This window comes from Leucopleurus acutus (genome assembly GCF_964270905.1).
Source record: "Leucopleurus acutus genome assembly, chromosome: 13".
Classification (NCBI taxonomy): domain Eukaryota; kingdom Metazoa; phylum Chordata; class Mammalia; order Artiodactyla; family Delphinidae; genus Leucopleurus; species Leucopleurus acutus.
The window spans coordinates 82,003,864-82,026,827 of record NC_139155.1 but is presented as its reverse complement, the minus strand read 5'-3'; the positions used below and the strand labels follow the sequence as shown (position 1 = coordinate 82,026,827).

At 37.7% G+C, this 22,964-nt stretch overlaps 1 protein-coding gene across 1 annotated transcript in view; it reads left to right on the top strand.

Moving 5' to 3' along the window:
- Nucleotides 1–22,964, top strand: part of IFT81 (intraflagellar transport 81) — an 81,272-nt gene that overhangs the window by 44,522 nt on the left and 13,786 nt on the right. Inside the window, exons 11-13 of the mRNA XM_082853347.1 lie at nucleotides 1,608–1,757; nucleotides 10,839–10,967; nucleotides 12,073–12,162. Of these exons, the coding sequence (XP_082709473.1) occupies nucleotides 1,608–1,757; nucleotides 10,839–10,967; nucleotides 12,073–12,162 (369 nt within the window). The remainder of the gene's footprint in view (nucleotides 1–1,607; nucleotides 1,758–10,838; nucleotides 10,968–12,072; nucleotides 12,163–22,964) is intronic.

The window sequence follows — 22,964 nt, the reverse complement described above, 5'->3', positions numbered from 1 at the left end:
AAAATTTCAGTAATACATTCGTTACTTTTATTATTTATAAAATTATTTATAACCCCCCCCCAATTATCCTTGTAAAGAATTGGGCATTTAAAAGGCTAAGATTATCAAAGAATTTTCTCATATTAGGTAATATGGAGGCTTACTTCTGTTTTGAAGTGATGAGTTTAAGTATAATAAGCCAGATTCTTACTATGGACATTTTAAAAATAATGTAGTTAATAAAAGGTTGGAGCAGAAAAAAATATTTTATGTAGTAAAAATTCTTAGTACTAATGGTACATAAGAGAAAGTGATTTTTTTTTATGTGTTATGTTTCTGTTTCAGAAATACCAGAAAATTTTCACATTTGCTTCTCATATTGAGCAATACTTTTAATGAGCCAGTGCCTTGGGACCTTTACACCTGCTGTTTCCTCTACTTGGAATGCTCTTCCTTGCTCCTTTGTCCTTCCTCTAATGTATTCCTGCTACTTCAGTCTTGGCTTAAATTATTTTTGAGAAACTTGTCAAAACCCACCTCCCTAAAATCCAACCCCACATTTCCTACCTTCATCACAACCCAGTTTAAACTCCTGTTATTTATTCTCAGGGCCCTTTCACTGCTTCATAATGTTCACCATGGTTGTGAACATCAGTTCAATGTTTATTTTCCCCACTATTCCTTAAGCTTGATGAGGGCAGGACATGTAAGCATCTTGTTTAGCATTGTATTCTCTGCGTCTGGCACAGTGCCTAGTACATAACAGTTAATAAATAGTACTTGTCAAATGAATTCCTTTAAATATCCACTTCACTTGTTTTTCCAAACTCTTGTTGGTATTATTTAATAACAGAGTCTTTCCATTAGAGTAGTTATAACTTTAATATCATTAGTAGGTAAATAGCTGGATTAAGCAACTCTGAGTTCCCACTAATTTGGAATATTTTTAGCTTTTTAACATTTGGGATGAACTTCAGATGCTTCTTAGGGTATATGGTCACAGTACCTTTCTTAAATGATAAATAGTTATTACAAGTGTTGACTATTCTGGTTGGCTATTTTAACCCCAGTAGATCCAGTGCACCAAAATAGTACAGTACATAAGAGATATCATGATAAGACCACAACCAGAAATGGTCTTCTACTTCCTTCTTCTTCTTTTTTAATATTTATTTATTTATTTATTTATTTTGGCTGCGCCAGATCTTAGTTGCAGCATGCATGTGGGATCTAGTTCCCTGGCCAGAGATTGAACCCCGGCCCCCTGCACTGGGAGCATGGAGTGTTACCCACCGAACCACCAGGGAAGTCCCTTCTTCTTTTTAACCTTTTTACTTTTATAGTGTTGAAGTTTCTGTTTTCCTAATCCTTATTTGTAAAGCCCAAAATAAATAGCTTTTGTATAATGATTTACAGTGTTTAATGGGTCCAAAAAATAAAAACATACACAAAATATTTTAACTGAACAGTTAGTCTTTCCAACTTTTCTAATAAGACTAAGTTATTATTATGTACTTGTGACCCACATGTAGGATGGTAGAAAAGAAAATTTTTCTAATACACTGAGGTTATATATATTTAGCAACTACTTTTCTACTTATTAAACTACATGTTATGTTCTTTTACAGTTCAAACGATATGTCAGTAAACTTCGAAGCAAGAGTACAGTTTTCAAAAAGAAGCATCAGATAATAGCTGAATTTAAAGCTGAATTTGGTCTCTTGCAGAGGACAGAAGAACTTATTAAGCAACGTCATGAAAATATTCAACATCAACTGGTAATACAGTGTTATCTTGGGGTTCTAAAAGTACAAATGCCAGGAGGTTTATAGGTTATAGCTTTTTACTGAGGTCATTGTTTTTATTAGAAAAACCATAAAATTATTCATTTTCTCTGATTAATTACAGAGATGACATAAAAGCTGATTTTTTGTATTTTACTGTAGCAGTAGGCACTAACTTTTTTATGTGTTCTGACTTTGGTGTAATTAATAGAAGTTGAATTCTATTAAGTAGGTTTTTCTTTTGGTTAGCTAGTTAATATGACCAAAATGATCATACCAAGAGATTGACTATAAAATAATTTATTTATCGTGGCCTGCTGGGCAGAAATCTAAGCAGCCACTTCCCTGGAGCTTTGGAAAGAAGTATCCAGGGAGGGTTCTGTATGGAGGTTTGCCTGCAGGCTTGTTCCTTATATATTTGTGCCTTGGTTGTCAGAAAAAAGTTAAACCCAGAGAAATCCCTCTAGCAGCAAAGCTATTCTCATCGTGGGTACCAGGTCCTCTGAGTTTTCTTGATTTGGCTTTTTTTTTTCTTTTACCCATGGGGAAATGATTTCATCAGGATGTTGGCTTACCAGCTAGCAATAATCTGGTAGAGGTGAATGAAATTTGAACCAGTTGTAATTAGCTGGCAATATGAACTTTTCTGTCTCATGCTGCTGAATATTGTTTGCTTCTAGGGAACTTAAGATTGAAAATTTACAGTGCATCAAACATAGATTCTAACAGCACTAAACATAGATTGTAACAGCACTTTTAAAATTGATATGTAGTAACTGCATTATTGCTCACTTTAAAATATTTTCTCATTTTCATTGTGATTTCTTTGACCTATGGTCATTGCTTAAAACCAAACACTTGGGGGTTTTCTAGTTACCTTTCTGTTATTCATTTCTAGCTTATTTCCCCTGTAACCAGGAAACATACTCTGTGATTTCAGGCCTTTGAAATTTTTGAATGTTGCATTATGGCCCAGCATGTGGTCTGTTTTGATCATTGTTCCATGTGCAGTTGAGAAGAATATATATTCTGCAGTTGTGGGGGATGGCGTTCCATAAAAGTCAATTCAGTCCAGTATGTTAACCATGATACTCAAATCTTCCATGTTTTTTTTTTTAACATTGCTATTGGAGTATAATTGCTTTACAGTGGTATGTAGTTTCTGCTTTATAACAGAGTGAATCAGCTATACATATACATATATCCCCATATCTCCTGCCTCTTGTGTCTCCCTCCCACCCTCCCTATCCCACCCCTCTAGGTGCTCATAAAGCACGGAGCTAATCTCCCTGTGCTATGCGGCTGCTTCCCACTAGCTATCGATTTTACATTTGGTAGTGTATATATGTCCATGCCACTCTCTCACTTCATCCCAGCTTACCCTTCCCCCTCCCCATGTCCTCAAGTCCATTCTCTACATCTGCGTCTTTATTCCTGTCCTGCCACTAGGTTCTTCAGAACCTTTTTTTTTTTTATGATTCCATATATATGTGTTAGCATACAGTATTTGTTTTTCTCTTTCTGACTTACTTCACTCTGTATGACAGACTCTAGGTCCATCCACCTCACTACAAATAACTCAATTTCGTTTCTTTTTATGACTGAGTAATATGCCATTGTATATATGTGCCACATCTTCTTTATCCATTCATCTGTCAATGGATACTTAGGTTGCTTCCATGTCCTGGCTATTGTAAATAAAGCTGCAGTGAACATTCTGGTACATGACTCTTTTTGAATTATAGTTTTCTCAGGGTATATGCCCAGTAGTGGGATTGCTGGGTTGTATGGTAGTTCTACTTTTAGTTTTTTAAGGAACCTCCATACTGTTCTCCATAGTGGCTATATCAATTTACATTCCCACCAACAGTGCAAGAGGGCTCCTTTTCTCCACACCCTCTCCAGCATTTATTGTTTGTAGGTTTTTTGATGATGGCCATTCTGACTGGTGTGAGGTGATACCTAATTGTAGTTTTGATTTGCAGTTCTCTAATGATTAGTGATGTTGAGCATCCTTTCATGTGTTTGTTGGCAATCTGTATATCTTCTTTGGAGAAATGTCTATTTAGGTCTTCTGCCCATTTTTGGATTGGGTTGTTTGTCTTTTTGATATTGAGCTGCATGAGCTGCTTGTAAATTTTGGAGATTAATCCTTTGTCAGTTGCTTCATTTGCAAATATTTCCTCCCTTTCTGAGGGTTGTCTTTTTGTCTTGTTTATGGTTTCCTTTGCTGTGCAAAAGCTTTGAAGTTTCATTAGGTCCCATTTGTTTATTTTTGTTTTTATTTTCATTTCTCTAGGAGGTGGGTCAAAAAGGATCTTGCTGTGATTTATGTCATAGAGTGTTCTGCCTATGTTTTCCTCTAAGAGTTTTATAATGTCTGGCCTTACATTTTGGTCTTTAATCCATTTTGAGTTTATTTTTTGTGTATGGTGTTAGGGAGTGTTCTAATTTCATTCTTTTACATGTAGCTATCCAGTTTTCCCAGCACCACTTATTGAAGAGGCTGTCTTTTCTCCATTGTATATTCTTGCCTCCTTTATCAAAAATAAGGTGACCATATGTGTGTGGGTTTATCTCTGGGCTTTCTATCCTGTTCCATTGATCTATATTTCTGTTTTTGTGCCAGTACCATACTGTCTTGATTACTGTAGCTTTGTAGTATAGTCTGAAGTCAAGGGGCCTGATTCCTCCAGCTCCATTTTTCTTTCTCAAGATTGCTTTGGCTATTCGGGGTCTTTTTGTTTCCATACAAATTGTGAAATTTTTTTGTTCTAATTCTGTGAAAAATGCCATTGGTAGTTTGATAGGGATCGCATTGACTCTAGATTGCTTTGGGTAGTATAGTCATTTTCACAATGTTGATTCTTCCAATCCAAGAACGTGGTATATCTCTCCATCTGTTTGTATCATCTTTAATTTCTTTCATCAGTGTCTTTTAGTGTTCTGCATACAGGTCTTTTGTCTCCCTAGGTAGGTTTATTCTTAGGTATTTTATTTTTATTGCAATGGTAAATGGGAGTGTTTCCTTAATTTCTCTTTCAGATTTTTCATCATTAGTGTATAGGAATGCAAGAGATTCCTGTGCATTAATTTTGTATCCTACTACTTTACCAAATTCATTGATTAGCTCTAGTAGTTTTCTGATAGCGTCTTTAGGATTCTCTCTGTATAGTATCATGTCATCTGCAAACAGTGACAGCTTTACTTCTTCTTTTCTGATTTGGATTCCTTTTATTTCTTTTTCTTCTCTGATTGCTGTGGCTAAAACTTCCAAAGCTATGTTGAATAATAGAATAATAGTGGTGAGATTGGGCAACCTTGTCTTGTTCCTGATCTTAGTGGAAATGGTTTCAGTTTTTCACCATTGAGAATGATGTTGGCTGTGGGTTTGTCATATATGGCCTTTATTATGTTGAGGTGAGTTCCTTCTATGCCTACTTTCTGGAGGGTTTTTATCATAAATGGATGTTGAATTTTCCAAAGCTTTTTCTGCATCTCTTGAGATTATCGTATGGTTTTTATCCTTCAATTTGTTAATACGATGTATCACATTGATTGATTTGTGTATATTGAAGAATCCTTGGATTCCTGGGATAAACCCCACTCGATCATGGTGTATGATCCTTTTAATGTGCTGTTGGATTCTGTTTGCTAGTGTTTTGTTGAGGATTTTTGCATCTATGTTCATCAGTGATACTGGCCTGTAGTTTTCTTTCTTTGTGACATCTTTGTGTAGTTTTGGTATCAGGGTGATGGTGGCCTCGTAGAATAAGTTTGGGAGTGTTCCTACCTCTGCTATATTTTGGAAGAGCTTGAGAAGGATAGGTGTTAGCTCTTCTCTAAATGTTTGATAGAATTCACCTGTGAAGCCATCTGGTCCTGGGCTTTTGTTTGTTGGAAGATTTTTAATCACAGTCTAAATTTCAGTGCTTGTGATTTGTCTGTTTATATTTTCTATTTCTTCCTGGTTCAATCTTGGAAGGTTGTGCTTTTCTAAGAATTTGTCCATTTCCTCCAGGTTGTCCATTTTATTGGCATATAGTTGCTTGTAGTAATCTCTCATGTTCCTTTGTATTTCTGCAGTGTCAATTGTTACTTCTCCTTTTTCATATCTAATTCTATTGATCTGAGTGTTCTCCCTTTTTTTCTTGATGAGTCTGGCTAATGGTTTATCAATTTTGTTTATCTTCTCAAAGGACCAGTTTTTAGTTTTATTGATCTTTGCTATTGTTTCCTTCATTTCTTTTTCATTTATTTCTGATCTGATCTTTATGATTTCTTTCCTTCTGCTAACTTTGGGGGTTTTTTTGTTCTTCTTTCTCTATTTGCTTTAGGTGTAAGGTTAGGCTGTTTATTTGAGATGTTTCTTGTTTCTTGAGGTAGGATTGTATTGCTATAAACTTCCCTCTTCGAACTGCTTTTGCTGCATCCCATAGGTTTTGGGTTGTTGTGTTTTTATTGTCATGTATTTCTAGGTATTTTTTGATTTCCTCTTTGATTTCTTCAGTGATCTCTTGGTTATTAAGTAGTGTATTGTTTAGCCTCCATGTATTCATGTTTCTATTTATATTTTCATCTGCTTATTCCATCAGTTATTGAAAAAGATGTTTTAGTATATCTATGATCTTTTTCCTTTTAGTTCCATCAGTTTTTGCTTTACATCTTTTCTTAAGCTGGGTTCCTTAGAAGCAGAGCCTGAGAGGGGAATACTTGGTGCAAGTGATTTACTGAGGGAGGGAGTACCTTCAGAAGAAAGGGAATGAGGGAAACAGATGGAGCAGCAGAAAAAAGCCAAGCAAGGATGTATTCCCGACTGAAAACAGCTTCATTTAGATCCCATGAGGAACTTTGGAGCACACATTGCACCGTGGAGTTGGTTCCACCTTGAGGCAAGGGGGCTGGCCTTTTATACTCCCATATCAGTCAGTCATTGGCTATTGCACGGTATAACCTTCTAGATGAGGCAGCCCCCATTGGGCTAAGGGCATGTTCTGGAGAAGGGGGCATCTGTGAGCCATTAGCAGTCAACACTCATTGCAGCTTGCAGATGAGGTTTGAGTAGAGCACCAACAGCATTCACTATAAGCCACCCCTTGTACTACTGAGATCTACTTGCTTCTCACACTAAAGTCACTCCATCCTGGTATAGTTTATACAGGATTACAGTTGGTCAAAATTTCTAGGAAAACAGGAGGGTGAGGAGGACAAATTAAAACTCTCTTTGCTTCATTTGGTCCCAAGGACATAATTGATACTCAATATCTCCTTCCTCTACCATCCATCCTAGATTCCCCACACCTTTGGCTAGCACCTCCAGTGGTCTATCAGGGGTCCCCAACTCCCGGGCCATGGACCGGTACTGGTCTGCAGCCTGTTAGGAACTGGGCTGCACAGCAGGAGGTCAGCAGTAGACGAGCCAGCAATGCTTCATCTGCCGCTCCCCGTCGCTGGCATTACTGCCTGAACCATCCCCCCAACCCCCACCCTCCGCCGTCTGTGGAAAAATTGTTTTACACGAACCTGGTCCCTGGTGCCAAAAAGGTTGGGACTGCTAGATGACTCACTTGGTGGGATGACTCAGTTCCTCATCCTTAAGAGGTATGAGATTCTAGTACAATGCCCTTATCAGGCTGTGGTTGGTAAACTTACCCATTTACTGTTAAAACTGGGCATGAGAGTACCAAGATATGCCCTAATGGCTCACCTGAATGCCAAACTTATTCCTATCTGTCCCTCATTATATAACAGCATCTGTATACCCTTAACATATTCTGCCAATAAATCGCTCTTTTCTTTGCCTGCTGGTCTGTGGGCATGAGGAGCCCAAGTGACAAGATGGTAGGCAGAGCATTAAGTTTAAAGGGCTTCTCAATGTGCCTTCCGGTGGAAGCATGTGCCTTATGGAAACCAGAACATTTATACCCACAGAACCTAAAGTTGTCAAGAAGGGAAACATAATTCCCTGTGGATGAATAGGAATTCTGGTGAGTGATAACACTCATACTTTCATCTCATGGTTCCAAGACCCATGTATTTTTGGGTCTTTGGATCTATTTGGAACCCAACACCATGTAATGGGCATTGGCTTAAGATATACACTCCATCATGAAGAATAGAACTTATCTTCACAGGCCATGAATTCCAAGCTGGCACCTTAGCTTTACGTTCATAGGGCCCTTCCACTATTCAGTCAGGCCATTAGCTTTCTGGATGGTGTGTGGTACAGTGACTGAATCCTGTGGTCATGTTCCCATCGCCATACCTACTTTGCCATAAAGTAGGTCCCTTGGTCTCAGGTGATATTATGTGGGATTCCACATCAGTAGACCAGACATTCTGAGCCTTTGGATAGTGGTGCTGCCTAAAGCGCTGTGGGCAAGAAAAGCAAACCCTTACCCACAATATGGGTCAGTCTCATTCAGGATGAAGTGTTGTTCTTTTCAAAGTAGAAAGAATCTGGTGTTATCAAATTGCCACTAAGTAGATGATCAGTTTCCTCAAGGGATGATTCCATACCCAGAATTCAGGATTGGTCTGTGTTGCCGCCAGCTCAGACACTTGGCAGTAGCATTAGCTAGATGAGCATTAGTGAGAGAGCCCATGTTATTTGGTCCATACTTAGCCTCCATCTCTGCCAACATAGCCATTCTGTTCATGAGCCCATTGTCCACACACTGGGTGGCCAATGACAGAGACTGGCTGACATCTACTGTCAGCCTTTTTGGCCTTTTTGGAAAGGCCAAATCATCCTTTCCACTCGGCTGCTGAGTGCCTCTTCTACTGTGTACATTGTCCAGTGGCCATATACATGTGATGAAGAGATCTTCACACTTAGTGTTAACTCTTATAGCTCGATCCAGATGCCTCTTCCCGAGACCTCCTTGTCCCCAGTCATTTAGTCTTGCTATCTTGCTTCCTCCAGGCCCCTGACCCAACAAGCTAAGCCATTTGCCACTGCCCAGAAGATAAAAGATAATCTGAGGTTTTAAGGTTCTCAAGTGAGCCTATCCAGTTATCCCCATTTCAGACTCAGCACCCTTTCCCTTCCCTATCAGAGCCCTGACTTTGACATAGGATATATTCAGCCTTCTCTGAAGTTTTGCCAGTCTTACAATTTAAGTCCTGTCCGTGGTTTTCAGCTCTCTCTGCCTCATAGCCACAGGAAATGAGGGTTTCTTTAAAGCTCCTAAGGAGGTACTCTGACTTATCACTTTGCTTTAAATTACTGATTAATGGATTTGAGCCTGTCATTTGAGCTTAGCAACAGCCACCCCAATTTCATAGTCCTTATAGTTACGATTTCTTCATGCTTCTCGAACACCGGCAACACTGTACCAGCTAGTATGTTCCTGTGATAGTTCAGGTCCTCCAAGAAGCATACGCCCAGATTGGATTAGATGTACAAGAGATTTATTGGAGGAAGTCTTTGTGAAGGGTAAAGGGAATTGAGCAGCAGGCGGCAGGGAAAGCCTTTAGGCTCTAAATGCCTTTAGGCTGTTCTGTGAAGGAAGAAGAAGGAAGGAGGATTGGAGAGGAAGAGCCTTAGGCTGTAAGCACAGTTTTAAGGAAGTTTTGGTTGGGATGATGGGGAGTTCCTGAGCCAGTCACCAATTAGAGGAGTTCCCTGTCAGGCAGGAATGGGTCAGCCTCTGGCTGGGAACAGCCTGGGGGAAGCATGGCCTTGGTGTGAACGTGATGGTGGATCCAGAGGGGCAGCAGTTATGGCTGTCAGTCAACTTTGTTCCTCTCAGCAAACTCTCTTGAAGGAGATTCAAGCCTTCCATTGTCATGCCCACCATAATCCCTTCCACCTATATTCTGCCCTAGTTCACCAGTCTTAGCAATTGTACTGCTATAACATGCCTAGGACTAACGATACTCTGCTTGCCCCCAATGATAGGGCTCTCAGTTCCATTCACCTAGGGAGTGATCCTACCTTAGAAGCCCATCCTTGTAGTTTGGTCAGGTTCTCTAGAAGCAGAACCTGAAACAAGAATTCTTATTCCTCCTCATATGAATAATTCAGTGAGTGCTCTTAGGAAAAAAGATGAAGCAAGAGGAAAAAGTGGATTCAGTTGGAGTCCAATTTCATTCTGATTGCATAAGGACCTCTGGAGCATAAATTGCCTCACAGAGTTGGTCTCATCTTTAGGCAAGAGGGCTACCCCTTTGGACCCCTGTGTCAGTCAGTAATTTGCTATGGACCCTCTTACTACCACCCAAGAAGTGGTGTGATACAGTTCCTGTTAAACCAGGGGTACACTTTGAAGAAGGGACAGCTGTAGACCATCAAAATACCAATTCTCACAACAGCTAGGGGATGGGTACCCTGACACAATAAGCAGATCAGGGCAGAGCACCCACAGTATCCACTGAAAATATCCTGAGATGAGTCCATACAGATTCATTTTAGTTATCTTCCTATTGGCAGTGTCTGACATAGTTCATAACTCCCTCTTCCTGTAAAATTTTTCTTTACTTGTCTTCTAGCACACTGCACTCTCCTTGTTTTTCCCTTACTAACACTCCTGTTCCTACTCCATGGTGGATTTCTTATCATTTCTCCAAAGCCTAGATGTTTGAGTTCCCCAGGCTTAGGCCTTGGATCTCTTCTCTACCCTCACTCCCTTGGTGATCTTATTCTCTTATGGCTTTAAAGATATTGTCTATGCAGACAACTCACAAATTTGTATCTCCAGTTGCTTCTCAAATTCCAGTCTTGTATATGCAACATCTTGAACTCTCTTGGATTTCTACTAGAGATTTCAGATTTGTAACATGTCCAAAACTAAACTTCTGATCTTTACTACTCCCTTACCTGTTCCTCCCAAGTCCTCCTCATCTCAACAAATGGGCGCTCCATCCTCTCAGTTCTTCAGTATAAGTTTACAACATATAAAGGAACGTAATTATTGTTGAAGTCAATAAAGATTGTTCTTTAGGATTTAAACTACTTTATTTATGACTTTATTGTTACCTATTAAATCTATAGACTTATTATGGAATCATCAAGGTTTTGACACCCATTTTGTGGACCCCATTTTTTACACCTATTTTATTCTTTACTTTTAGCAAACTATTGAGGAGAAAAAGGGTATATCTGGATATAGTTACACCCAAGAAGAGCTAGAAAGAGTATCCGCTCTGAAGAGTGAAGTTGATGAAGTGAAAGGACGAACACTGGATGACATGTCTGAAATGGTGATTACACAGGCTTTGTTTGTTTATTTGTTTTATGGTCTACCTCTGAGGCAGATATTTTTGTGTTCTGTTTTCAGTGAAGCATTCAAATTTTCATTTCTGCACATTGTTTTCTTTACATTCTTTCACCTGTCTTTATCACTCTCTTTTGAATTTTCCATTCTAATGAGGTTGTAAAGAGGTTGTTCAATTTTGTGGTTTTTGAAGTGTGTAAAAGTTACATAGCATTGGGAATTACCTGGCAGTCTAGTGGTTAGGACTCTGTGCTTCCATTGCAGGAGGCTCAGGTTCGGTCCCTGGTCAGGGAACTAAGATCCCTCATGCTGCACAGCTCAGCCAAAAAAAAAAAGTTACATGGTATTAAAGAAATATTTAAGATAAAAAACAAGTGTCCCCAAATCATGCTACTTAAATTAATACAATTATTTCATTTTTGTGTATGTCCTTAGTATCTTTCTGTATTCAGGACTGCTATTCAGCCAGAATGCACGGATACAGCTTCATCAGGCATTAAAATGTTGAAATCTTTCACTACTTATTGGTAAATAGCTGCTGCCCCAAACTCTCAGAGTACCCACCTCCACCTGTCTTGTCCACATTGGTCCCAGAACCCTCTGGATTTCACCACATTCTAACTCCTATAAAGATGAACATTTAGTACAGCAGAGGCCTCCAAGACCCTGTTCATCTCTATGGCTGGTGTCCATTCTGATTGGTCATTACTTATGCCTTTTGGGTTATTAATTATCTTGAATATCACTTCATCTATGTTTATGTGTATTTTATATAACCTACATAATTGTATACTTTTTACATAATACAAAACTGTATAAAGGCAACTTTGTAATTTGTTTTAGTTATTCAGTACTAGATTGTAAATATTTTCCCATAATGGTTTGCAGTTTTAATAATTGACATTTTGAAGAGTTAAATGATATTCTTTCTTATTGAGGAATCAGTACTTACTAAATGAGTTCCCCATTGTTTGACATTGAAGTAATTTATAGTTTTTTTCACTCATATAACACTTCAATAAATACCTTTATGGTATTTTTGTTCTTTTGAGTTCTTTTCTTAGATGTCATATATTTTGTTTAAATGACAGGTGAAAAGACTAAATTCTCTGGTATCTGAAAAGAAATCAGCTCTAGCTCCAGTTATAAAAGAACTACGACAATTGCGTCAGAAATGTCAAGTAAGTGAATTTAATTTTGTGATACTTTTTTTTAAACATACTTATTGGAGTATAATTGCTTTACAATGGTGTGTTAGTTTCTACTTTATAACAAAGTGAATCAGCTATACATATATCCCCATATCTCCTCCCTCTTGCATCTCCCTCCCACCCTCCCTGTCCCACCCCCCCTAGGTGGTAATTTTGTGATACTTTTAATACTCTCTCTTGTTCAGCTGTATTAGTTAGAATCCCAAATATTTTACTTGGGTAATTTCTGGAAATAAATTATTATTTTTTATATGATTCTGCAGAAGAGAATAATAATGTGACCTACAACAGTTTTTGTTTAATTTATGCTGTTTGTTTTGTCATAAATTTTGGATGGGGGCAGGGAGAGAAGGAGAGGAAGGAGTTTAAGCTAAAATCACAAGTGCAGCCAAATGAGATTTTTGCTTTAAATCATACTCATGTCAGAGTTATGAAGTCACATTCTTCTGTGGCCAGGTAAAAGTTCAGAGTCTGCCAACGAGTGGTGACAAGTTAATGTTAGATTAATGAACTTGCTTTGCTAGGGAGCAGGGTGGGGGGCAAACCATGATGGCTTATGATTAAGTGATGAAATACAGTTACTTGGAAACTAATTCCAGGCACTGCTTTAAAGATAAACTGTGAGAAGGTAAATGCCCTCCACAAATCCAGATAAGGTGGCCTTCGCCGTTTGTCCTTAACAATTGTTATTTTATCATTCTCCACGTAGTAATTTTAGGTTTGAATGTGAGCTGTACTGCATGTGCCTAAGGATGGAACTATATAACTCTTCATGAATGCCATCTATCAGAGTTAGAGAAGCAGAGTGAGAAATCACATGGACTCTGAAATCAGATGGATATTGTTTCCTTTTTTATAGAAAATGCCATGGAGTCTGAGACAGGTTGAGTGACTTATCCAAAGAGAGAAGTAGGAAGTGAGAGAGTTGGGGCTTGACTCTAGCATCTCTAGCATCTTATTTTAAATCTCCTGCTTATTTCATTATACACTCCTGCTGCCACGAAAGAAATGGAAGAGACAAGTCCCTGTTCTCTGGGGTTCATACTGTCATAGGTGAGAGGGAACAAACACATGAGGAAATTAGGAAAAATAAAAGATAACCCAACCTAAGAACAATATAGAAAAAATATAATCAGAATCATATACTTAACTGATAAGGAAAAGGGAAGGAAATGAAGGAAATAAGGAAATGAAATGATTGTCAGGAAAGGAAGATTTCAGAATGGAGATTTTTTTTTTTTTTTTTTTTTTTTTTGTGGTACGCTGGCCTCTCACTGTTGTGGCCTCTCCCATTGCGGAGCACAGGCTCCGGACGCGCAGGCTCAGCGGCCATGGCTCACGGGCCCAGCCGCTCCGCGGCATGTGGGATCTTCCCGGACCGGGGCATGAACCCGCGTCCCCTGCATCGGCAGGCGGACTCTCAACCACTGCACCACCAGGGAAGCCCCCAGAAAGGAGATTTTTGAGCAGGGTTTTCAGATTGAGGACATCAAGGATTGTTTTCATGGGTACGTTCTAAAGAATTGATTTTCTTAATGCTTTTCTTGAGTCAGCAACTTACAGACAAAAGGGAACACTTATATGTATTTCTGGTGATGGTAAAATTTCTCCCTAATGGTAAAAGTAAAATATATAATAAAATAAAATATAGTAAAATAAATCTGTTTGTAAATACAGGCATACTTCATTTTATTACATTTTTTACAAATTAAAGGTTTGTAGCAACCCTGTGTCAAGTAAGTCTGTCAGTGCCATTTTTCCAACAACATTTGCTTACTTCGTGTCTCTGTGTCACATTTTGGTAACTCTTGCAATATTTCAAACTTTTTCTTTATTATATATTTGTTATGGTAATCTGTGCTCAGTGATCTTTGATGTTACTATTGCAAAAAGATTGACTTGCTGAAGACTCAGATGGTGGTTAGCATTTTTTAGCAATAAAGTATTTTAAAATATATACATTTTTAGACATAATGCTATTACACACTTAATAGACTACAGTATAGTGTAAACATAAGTTTTATATGTACTGGGAAAACAAAAAATTCATGTGATTTGCTTTATTGCAATATTCACTTTTTTGCAGTGGTCTGGGGCAGAACCCACAATATCTCTAAGGTATGCCTGTAGTTCTTTTATTAAGTCCATTTACATTTTAAATGAGGAGTTTTATTGAAAGGATATTTAGAACATTAAAGGAAATATGCTGTTTTGGAAATCCAAGGATCAGAACTATAGTCTCTCTGGAGCAGGTAGAGGTACTATACTTCTCTACCGAGCATTTTGGCTCAGGGAACCTTCAGGAACCTTAGCAGGAGCTTGTGGATAATGATGATGAATGTGATAGTAATAGCATTTATCAAGTGCTTTCTGTGTGCCAGGCACTGTTACATTACTCATTCAGGCCTCGTAACCACCCAGTTAGATAAACCACCCTTTACACAGATGAGCAAATAAAGGTACAGAGGGGTAAAGGACTTGCCCAAGGCTACACAGCTGGTAAATGGCAGAGCCAAGTTCTTCATACTCATACTACACCAATAACATGACTCAGTGAATCACTCTGTATTGGCTTCTCACTGTGCCTGCCACCAGCTGTGTGTCTGCCTGTGTTTCTTTTCTCCATCTTTTAGTTTCTCTCCATTCTTTGGATTGGCATACTTGTAACCTTAGCTCGCTTATGGCTCCTCATTGTTCATATCTCACACTGTAGCCTTTCTCTCTACATATATGTTGACGTTTTCACTATAACTGCCCTGTTTTCTCTGCCTTTTCTAATTTAAACTCCTGGTGCAGCTCCTCTCTTTTGGGGGCAGTTTTCCACACCAGACTACCTCAGAGATTACTGGCTATCCTCGGGTCAGACCGAGGATCCATCCTTAGTGTAACCGGCTATGCTTGTGGGTAAGGATCAGAAGAAAGGAGGGTGATATGGTACTAAATATGGCTGCCTAGAGAATTTTCCTTCTGGAGAGGCTATGGGTACTTTGGGTACTTTACTTCAGGGGTCCCCAACCCCTGGGCTGTGGACTGGTACTGGTCTGTGGCCTGTTAGGAACCGGGCCACAGAGAAGGAGGTGAGCAGCAGGCAGGCGAATGAAGCTTCATCTGCCGCGCCCTATTGCTCCCCATTGCTGGCATTACTGCCTGAACCATCCCCCACCCTGCCCTGGTCCGTGGTAAAATTGTCTTCCTCAAAACTGGTCCCTGGTGCCAAAAAGGTTGGGGACTGCTGTTTAACATCTTTACTACACCACCCATTATCCTCTTATTAACAGCTGAACAGTGTTCATCTTTGCATTTTATCCTTGTCCTCTTATATATACTTTTTCTACATGGTTGGAATGGTAGTATACATTGCGTTTAATTACTTTAAGTTTCTATTCAGTTAATATATTTCCCTTGTTTGCCATAGTCTTTATAATTATTCTTTTCAACAAATAAAAGTGACATCAAGTGCCTTTCGATAGCCTAAGTTAGAGGGAATGAGGTCCCAAACTAGTGTTGGTGGAAGGAATGGACAAGAAGGAATAGATCTGAATGGTATATGGAAGAACACTAATTACAGACAAGGGAACAAGAGATAGCAAGATAATTTTGAGGTTTGAAACCACTAACAGTGCAGATTAGGGATGAGGAAGAGCTAGTTTTGGTGGTAGCAGTGGACGAAGAAGAGGAGAAATGATGAATTTCTTATAGACACTTCAAGGTTAATATCCAGCAAGAGTTCAGGAGAAGATATCGGGGCTCAAGTTGAAGTGTGTAATCATCTGCCTAGATGTGATGTTTGATCATAGCTCAGGAGAAGATGCAGTTACCGAAAAGAGCATGGAGTAAGACTAGATGAAGTCTGAGAAGACTTCAGGAAAGACCCTCTTGGGTTTTGGTTTAATACTATATGATGCAAATGAAATTACTTCGTGTACTTAGAGTTTATTTTTGTTTTTTGTGTTTGGGGTTCTTTTTTGCCACAACACGCAGCTTGTGGGATCTTAGCTCCCTGACCCTGGGTGGACCCTCAGCAGTGAAAGCATGGAGTCCTAACCACTGGACCACCAGGGAATTCTCTATTTTGGGAGTTAAAAAAAATTTGCTATTAAGGTCCTTACAGTAATATCTACCAGAGTTGTGAGTGTCTGGTTTATAGAACCACGTTTAGAACAATGTAGTTGTTCAGTAAACATTTGTTGACTTCATTAACAGAACATTTTTAAAAGTATTTTAAAAATCAAGTATAAATATAAGTGGCAAGAATCTTCTAGAGCTAGAAGCAGACCTCTACAGAATTATATAAATAATTATTATTGAGCCCTCACAGTATTCTCTTAATGCTTTCTCATTCATGCATTTAATATTCACAACTATAAAATATTTTCAGATTGTCCTTAGATAAGGAAATTGAAGCTTAGAGAAGTCAAATAACTTATTTAAGATGACTTAAGTGTTGGCACAAGAACTCAAACTGCAGTCTCTGTGAGTTCAAAGCCCTCTTCCTCTATATTGTGCCGTTCTGCTCCACACTTGTTAATTCTTTTGAAATATATTGATAATTTATTAGTTCAGTAAAAGAACCATTTAATGTATGAAACTAAACTGTGCCATCTGTCAGTCTTGGGCCATTTAGTGCATATGTCACATAGATTTAGGATAAGCTTTATCCTCAATGTCAGCAGGTGAAAAGCAAAGGGTACCAATTGTGCTAATTACAGGGAGACAATATGGATAGAATGATTTAAGAACATGGGCTAGAGAATCAGGCAGACCCTAGATAACCTTGGGTAGATGACTTCATCTCTATAAACTTCAGTTTCCTCACCTGTAAACTACTCCCTTCTTAATAGGGTGGTTGTAAAATTAAATAACACATATAAGGTACTTTGCAACAGCAATGACTAACACATAAGGACTTTTAAAAAAGGTATTTATCATTATAACTATTAAAAAATGGTTTTAAAGGAAGGAATACTATTGCTTTTCAACTAAATTGTTTTCTAAGTAAAATCATATACCAGACCTTTAATTCTGCAAAGTCATTTATTATAGGGACTTCCCTCGTGGTGCAGTGGTTAGGAATCTGCCTGCCAATGCAGGGGACAGGGGTTCGAGCCCTGGTCCGGGGAGATTCCCACATGCCACAGAGCAACTAAGCCCGTGCACCACAACTACTGAGCCAGTGCTCTAGAGCCTGTGAGCCACAACTACTGAGCCCACGTGCCACAACTACTGAAGCCCACACACCTAGAGCCCGTGCTCCACAACAAAAGAAGCCACAGCAATGAGAAGCCTGTGCACCGCAACAGAGTAGCCCCTGCTCGCTGCAACTAGAGAAAGACAGAGTGCAGCAACGAAGACCCAACGCAGCCAAAAATAAATAAATAAATTAGAAAAAAGTCATTTATTATAATAATGTAACCAGAACCTGCAGTTCATTTTTATACAATTTAACTAGATTTCTCTGTATGTCAAGTACTTCCTGCCTCTTCCATTACAAAGAAATATAGCTGTCTCACTACTATTCTCAAATAATACAACTCTCCAGTTCTTAACACATTCATCAAGTCAAGGGGCGCCTAGGTCCTCTAAGCATTTTCATCTCTGTCTTCTGCCATGTTGAAAAGTAATGGGCACCGAGTTTCAGTTTTAGAAGATGAAAAGAGTTCTGGAGATGGATGGTGGTGATGGTTGCACAGCAGTGTGAAGGTACTTAATGCCACTGAACTGCACACTTAAAAATGGTTTAAGTAATAATTTTTATTTTATGTATATTTTACCATAATTTAAAAAATCTAACAGTATAGAACTTGCCCACATTTTCATTAACTTTTTAGTTTTTTTCAATGTTTGAATTCAGTGCAGTTGGTGAGTCCTTGATGCTCATTTTGCTTAGCTCCATGTGTTAATCTCCCACATCCATGTATAGTTCTTTTTTTCTTCGCTGCATTGGGTCTTCGTTGCTGTGCGCGGGCTTTCTCTAGTTGCGCCGAGCCGGGGCTACTCTTCATTGCGGTGCGTGGGCTTTTCATTGCAGTGGCTTCTCTTGTTTGGGAGCACAGGATCTAGGCGCGCAGGCTTCAGTGGTTGTGGAGCGTGGGCTCAGTAGTTGTGACTTGCGGGCTCTAGAGCGCAGGCTCGGTAGTTGTGGTGCACGGGCTTAGTTGCTCCGCGGCACGTGGCATCTTCCCGGACCACGGATCGAACCCATGTCCCCTGCATTGGCAGGCAGATTCCTAACCACTGCACCACCAGGGAAGTCCCTATAGTTCTATTTTTACCCAGAAAACTTTTGTAATAAAAAGTATACTGAAAAAACAAGCTGCTTCATTGACTTTAAGCTGTTGCCAAATATTAACTGAAATTCATAATTGTTCTCTGCTTTGAATAGTGTTTATTTTTAACTTGTGTAAGTATATTTAACACTCAAAACTACACAGATGTATTATCGTATTGTTAAAGTGCAGGAGTTCTTAAAAATACTTTATACTTCTTGCTTTCATGGACAACTCTCAAATATTTAGGAAATTTTATAGTGAAGTGTTAGTACATTTCCATTCTTTTTATTTGCATTTTGTTATAAATTTGAATATTCATAACTGTTTGAAAATTGTTTGAAAATCTCAAGACTTTGAAAATCACAACTTATATTTATCTAAATCTTTTATAATTATCTAGAGTTAGATAGCATCTTGAAAATCTTCATGTTTGTTTTTTTAGATGCCGTTCCATAAATTATAAATTTATATGTAATTAAATGACATAATACATATAATTGCTAATATATGGGAAAAAGCTAAAATACTTGTTTTAGAGTATATATACAATGTGGTAATTATTGATTTCACTGAAATATTTCTTGTTGATTGCTTTTTCTTATAGAAGTAAAACCATGCTCTTGGCCAGAATTCAAACTGTAAGGAATTGGTTAAGGGAAAGAATAGAAATTATTTCTCTCTCTACACTCCACCCCTAGCATACTCCCCAGAAATAATAACTGATAACAGTTCCTTATATATTTTCCAGAAATTTTCTGAAAATTCATGAATGGATAATTATTTATTGGCTACCTGAAGTTTGATCTCCACACCTTTGTTCTTACTCTCTAAAAAAAACAAAAGCTTTTTTTTTGGTGGGGTGCCAGAAGTCAACTCTGACTGATACTAATGTTTGCTTCCTTTTGTTTGCATTTGCCTGCTATACTTTTGCCCATCTTTTGCTTTCAGCTTTTAAAAATTTACCTTGTTTTAGGTGTGTCTCTGAATAGATCTTGAACTGTGTTTTGTGTTGTGACATAATCTGAAAGGTTTATTTTAATAAATAAGTTTAGCCAATTCATATTTATTGATATGTAGACATATTTGGTCTTTGTGCATTTTATGTTTTGCTTCTGACTTTAAATCCTATAAAAATAAATTCCTCTGTTCATTCTCTGTGTCTGTGTCTCTCTCTCATATTTTCTGGCTCTGGTTTTGCTCTACTGGTTATATCTGTAATGCCACCATTAATCATCCATTTCTGTTGATAGTATGTATTAATCCCCACTATGAGCAGTGGTGAAATTGGTATTTTTCCTCTAACTTCTCCTTCCCTTTGCTTTAGCACCTAATTTTGGTCATTTGTATTGTCTTTCTTACTGTTTGCCTTTATACTTGTAATATGCTTATACTATGACTTGATTCATCAGGTTTAAATTATATCTTTTGACATTCCCCCATCCATCCCCAGCAATTAAAAATTGAGGAAGCTGGCTTATTCATTCTACCTTCCACCTTCTTTTCCCCTTCCCCTCCCTGCAGGTTTTATGGTATCGTGTCTACACTGTCAGGGCATATAACATTTATGTTCTGTTCTATTACCCTAGTTCCCACTTTTGTCTTTAGTATTATACCTGTACTTGTCAGATTCAGTGCTCATTAACAATCCTCTCACTGCCCATTTTCCTACTTTTTATTGTCTCTCATTTGTTTTCTAGTAGAGTCCTCAAAGCTTAGTAGAGCAATATTACCTGATGAATTCTTGCAAATCTAGAATTTGTTGCCTTAAATATTTCAACAACTGCTTGATTGAGCATAAAAGCCCTTACATCATGCTTTCTTTCCTTGAGGATTTTTAAAGTGTAGCTCCACAGTCTTTGAGAGTTAAGTGTGGCCATGGAGAGAGCTGAGGCCAACATAATTTTTTTAGTGACTTGATCCGGAAAAGAATGTATTTTCCAGTTGTTGAGTGCTGGGTTCTCCATGTGTTTGTCAGATCAAGCTTCTTAAATGTGTTGTTCAAAACTTCCTGGTGAATGGGGACTTGTGGTGTAATGAGTATAGAGTTTCAGTTTTGCAAGGTGAAAAGAGTTCTGGAGATTGGTTGCACAATAACGTGAATGTTTTTAATACAGCTGAACTGTAGCCTTAAAAATGGTTAAAATGGTAAATTTTATGTGTATTTTACCACAATTTAAAGATTCCTGGTTTTTAAAAAAACACTTAAAATTATTCATTTTATCATTATTTTATGACTCTTTATTCCTTGCAGTGCTTTTTGTCTAGGAGCCGTATTTTGTCTGCTATTAATGTAAGTGTGGCAGCTTTCTTAGGATTAGTGTTGCTTGCTATGTCTTTTTATTTGTTCACTTTCAGCTTTCTATGTCCTTATTTTTGTCCTATGTAAGTCTCATAAATAGCATATAGTTGGATTTTGTGTGGATATAGTTTCTTACATCCAGTTTGAGAATCTTTTTTTAAGAAAATTTTTATTGGAGTATAGTTGCTTTACAGTGTGAGAATCTGTCTTTTAATTGGTGAGTTTAGTCCCATTTACTCTTATTATTGATACATTGGAATTTATTTCTATTTTGTACATCCTATGTACTGTGCTTTTCTATGTTTCTTTTCCTCTTTCTGCCCTCCGTTGCACCAATCCTGTTTTCTTTATATTCTTTTTTCCCTTTATTTCCCTTTCTATCTTCTTCTATTCTGATATTGTTTACTCTTAAATTTTTAACATATTTTTCCTGCCTAAAGTTAATCAGCTGAACAATTGTTAATCTCCTGAACAATACAGGAACCTCAGAATAATTTAACACCCTCTCCTGCCTTACACATGTGTTGTTATCCTGTGGTATTTTATTTCCATTTTATTTCTTCATCTCTAAAAGTGGTTGTCATGGTGGTCATTACTGTTATAATTACTACTTCGTACAGTCATTTCCTGTTTAGATTTACCCACATATTTAGCAGTTCTCAACATTGCTTCATGTACTTTATTCCTTACTTCTGGATTCAGTTTCCTTCTTCCTAAAATGAAATTTCCTTGCTTTATTTTTTTTTCTTTTAGTAGTTCTGTTAGTAAAGAATCATTGCCAAAAGTAAACCATCTTTGTTTTTCTTCTTAAATAGTGACTTGGTCAGAAAAAAAAATTATTTTCATTGCTTTCTGCTTTCTCTTGTTGTGTTGAGGGATCTGCTATCGGTTTAATTCTCATTTCTTTTTAGATAATGTCTTCCCTATATATAGTTTTAATTTTTGTTATAGTCACTAGTTTGTTTTATTATTTAGATTCCACAGAAAAGTAATATTGTACAGTATTTGTCTTTCTCTTTCTGACTTATTTCACTAAGCATAGTACCCTCCAAGTTCATCCACGTTGTTGTAAATGGCAAAATTTCATTCTTTTTAATGGATGAGTAGTATTCTATTGTGTGTGTGTGTGTGTGTGTATATATATATATATATACCACGTCTTCTTTTTCCATTCGTCTCTTGATTGACACTTAGGTTGCTTCCATGTCTTGGCTATTGTAAATAATGCTGCTATGAACATTGGGATGCATATATCTTTTCAAATTAATGTTTTCATTTTCCTTGGTTATATACTCAGGAGTGGAATTGCTGGATCATGTGGTAGTTCTATTTTCAGTTTTTTGAGGAACCTCCATACTGTTTTCCACAGTGGCTGCACCAATTTACATTCTCATCAAAAATGTACAAAGGTTCCCTTTTCTCCACATCCTTACCAATATTTGTTATTTGTGGTCTTTTTTGATAATAGCCATTCTGACAGGTGTGAGGTGATATCTCATTGTGGGTTTGATTTGTATTTCGCTGATGATTAATGATATTGAGCATGTTTTCATGTTCCTGTTGGCCATCTGTATATTTTCTTTGGAAAAATGTCTTTTCAGGTCTTCTGCCCATTTTTTAACTGGTTTTTTTTTTTTGAGTTATATGAGCTGTTTATATATTTTGGATATTAACCTCTTATTAATGATATCATTTGTAAATGTTTTCTCCCATTCAGTAGGTTATCTTCCATTTTGTCCATGGTTTCCTCTGCTATGCAAAAGCTTTTAAGTTTAATTAGGTCCCATTGGTTTATTTTTGCTTTTGTTTCCTTTGTTTTAGGAGACAGACCCAAAAAATATGGCTGTGATTTAGGTCAAAGAGTGTTCTGCCTATGTTTTCTTCTGGGAGTTTTATGGTTTTTTACATTTAGATTTTTAATCCATTTTGAGTTTATTTTTCTTATTAGTTTTTTTTTGTTTTAACATCTTTATTGGAGTAAAATTGCTTTACAACGGTGTGTTAATTTCTGCTGTGTAACAAAGTAAATCAGCTATACATATATGTATATCCCCATTTCTCCTCCCTCCCACCCTCCCTATCCCACCCCTCTAGGTGGTCACAAAGCACAGAGCTGATCTCCCTGTGCTATGTGGCTGCTTCCCACTAGCTATCTATTTTACATTTGGTAGCGTATATATGTCCATGCCACTCTCTCACTTCGT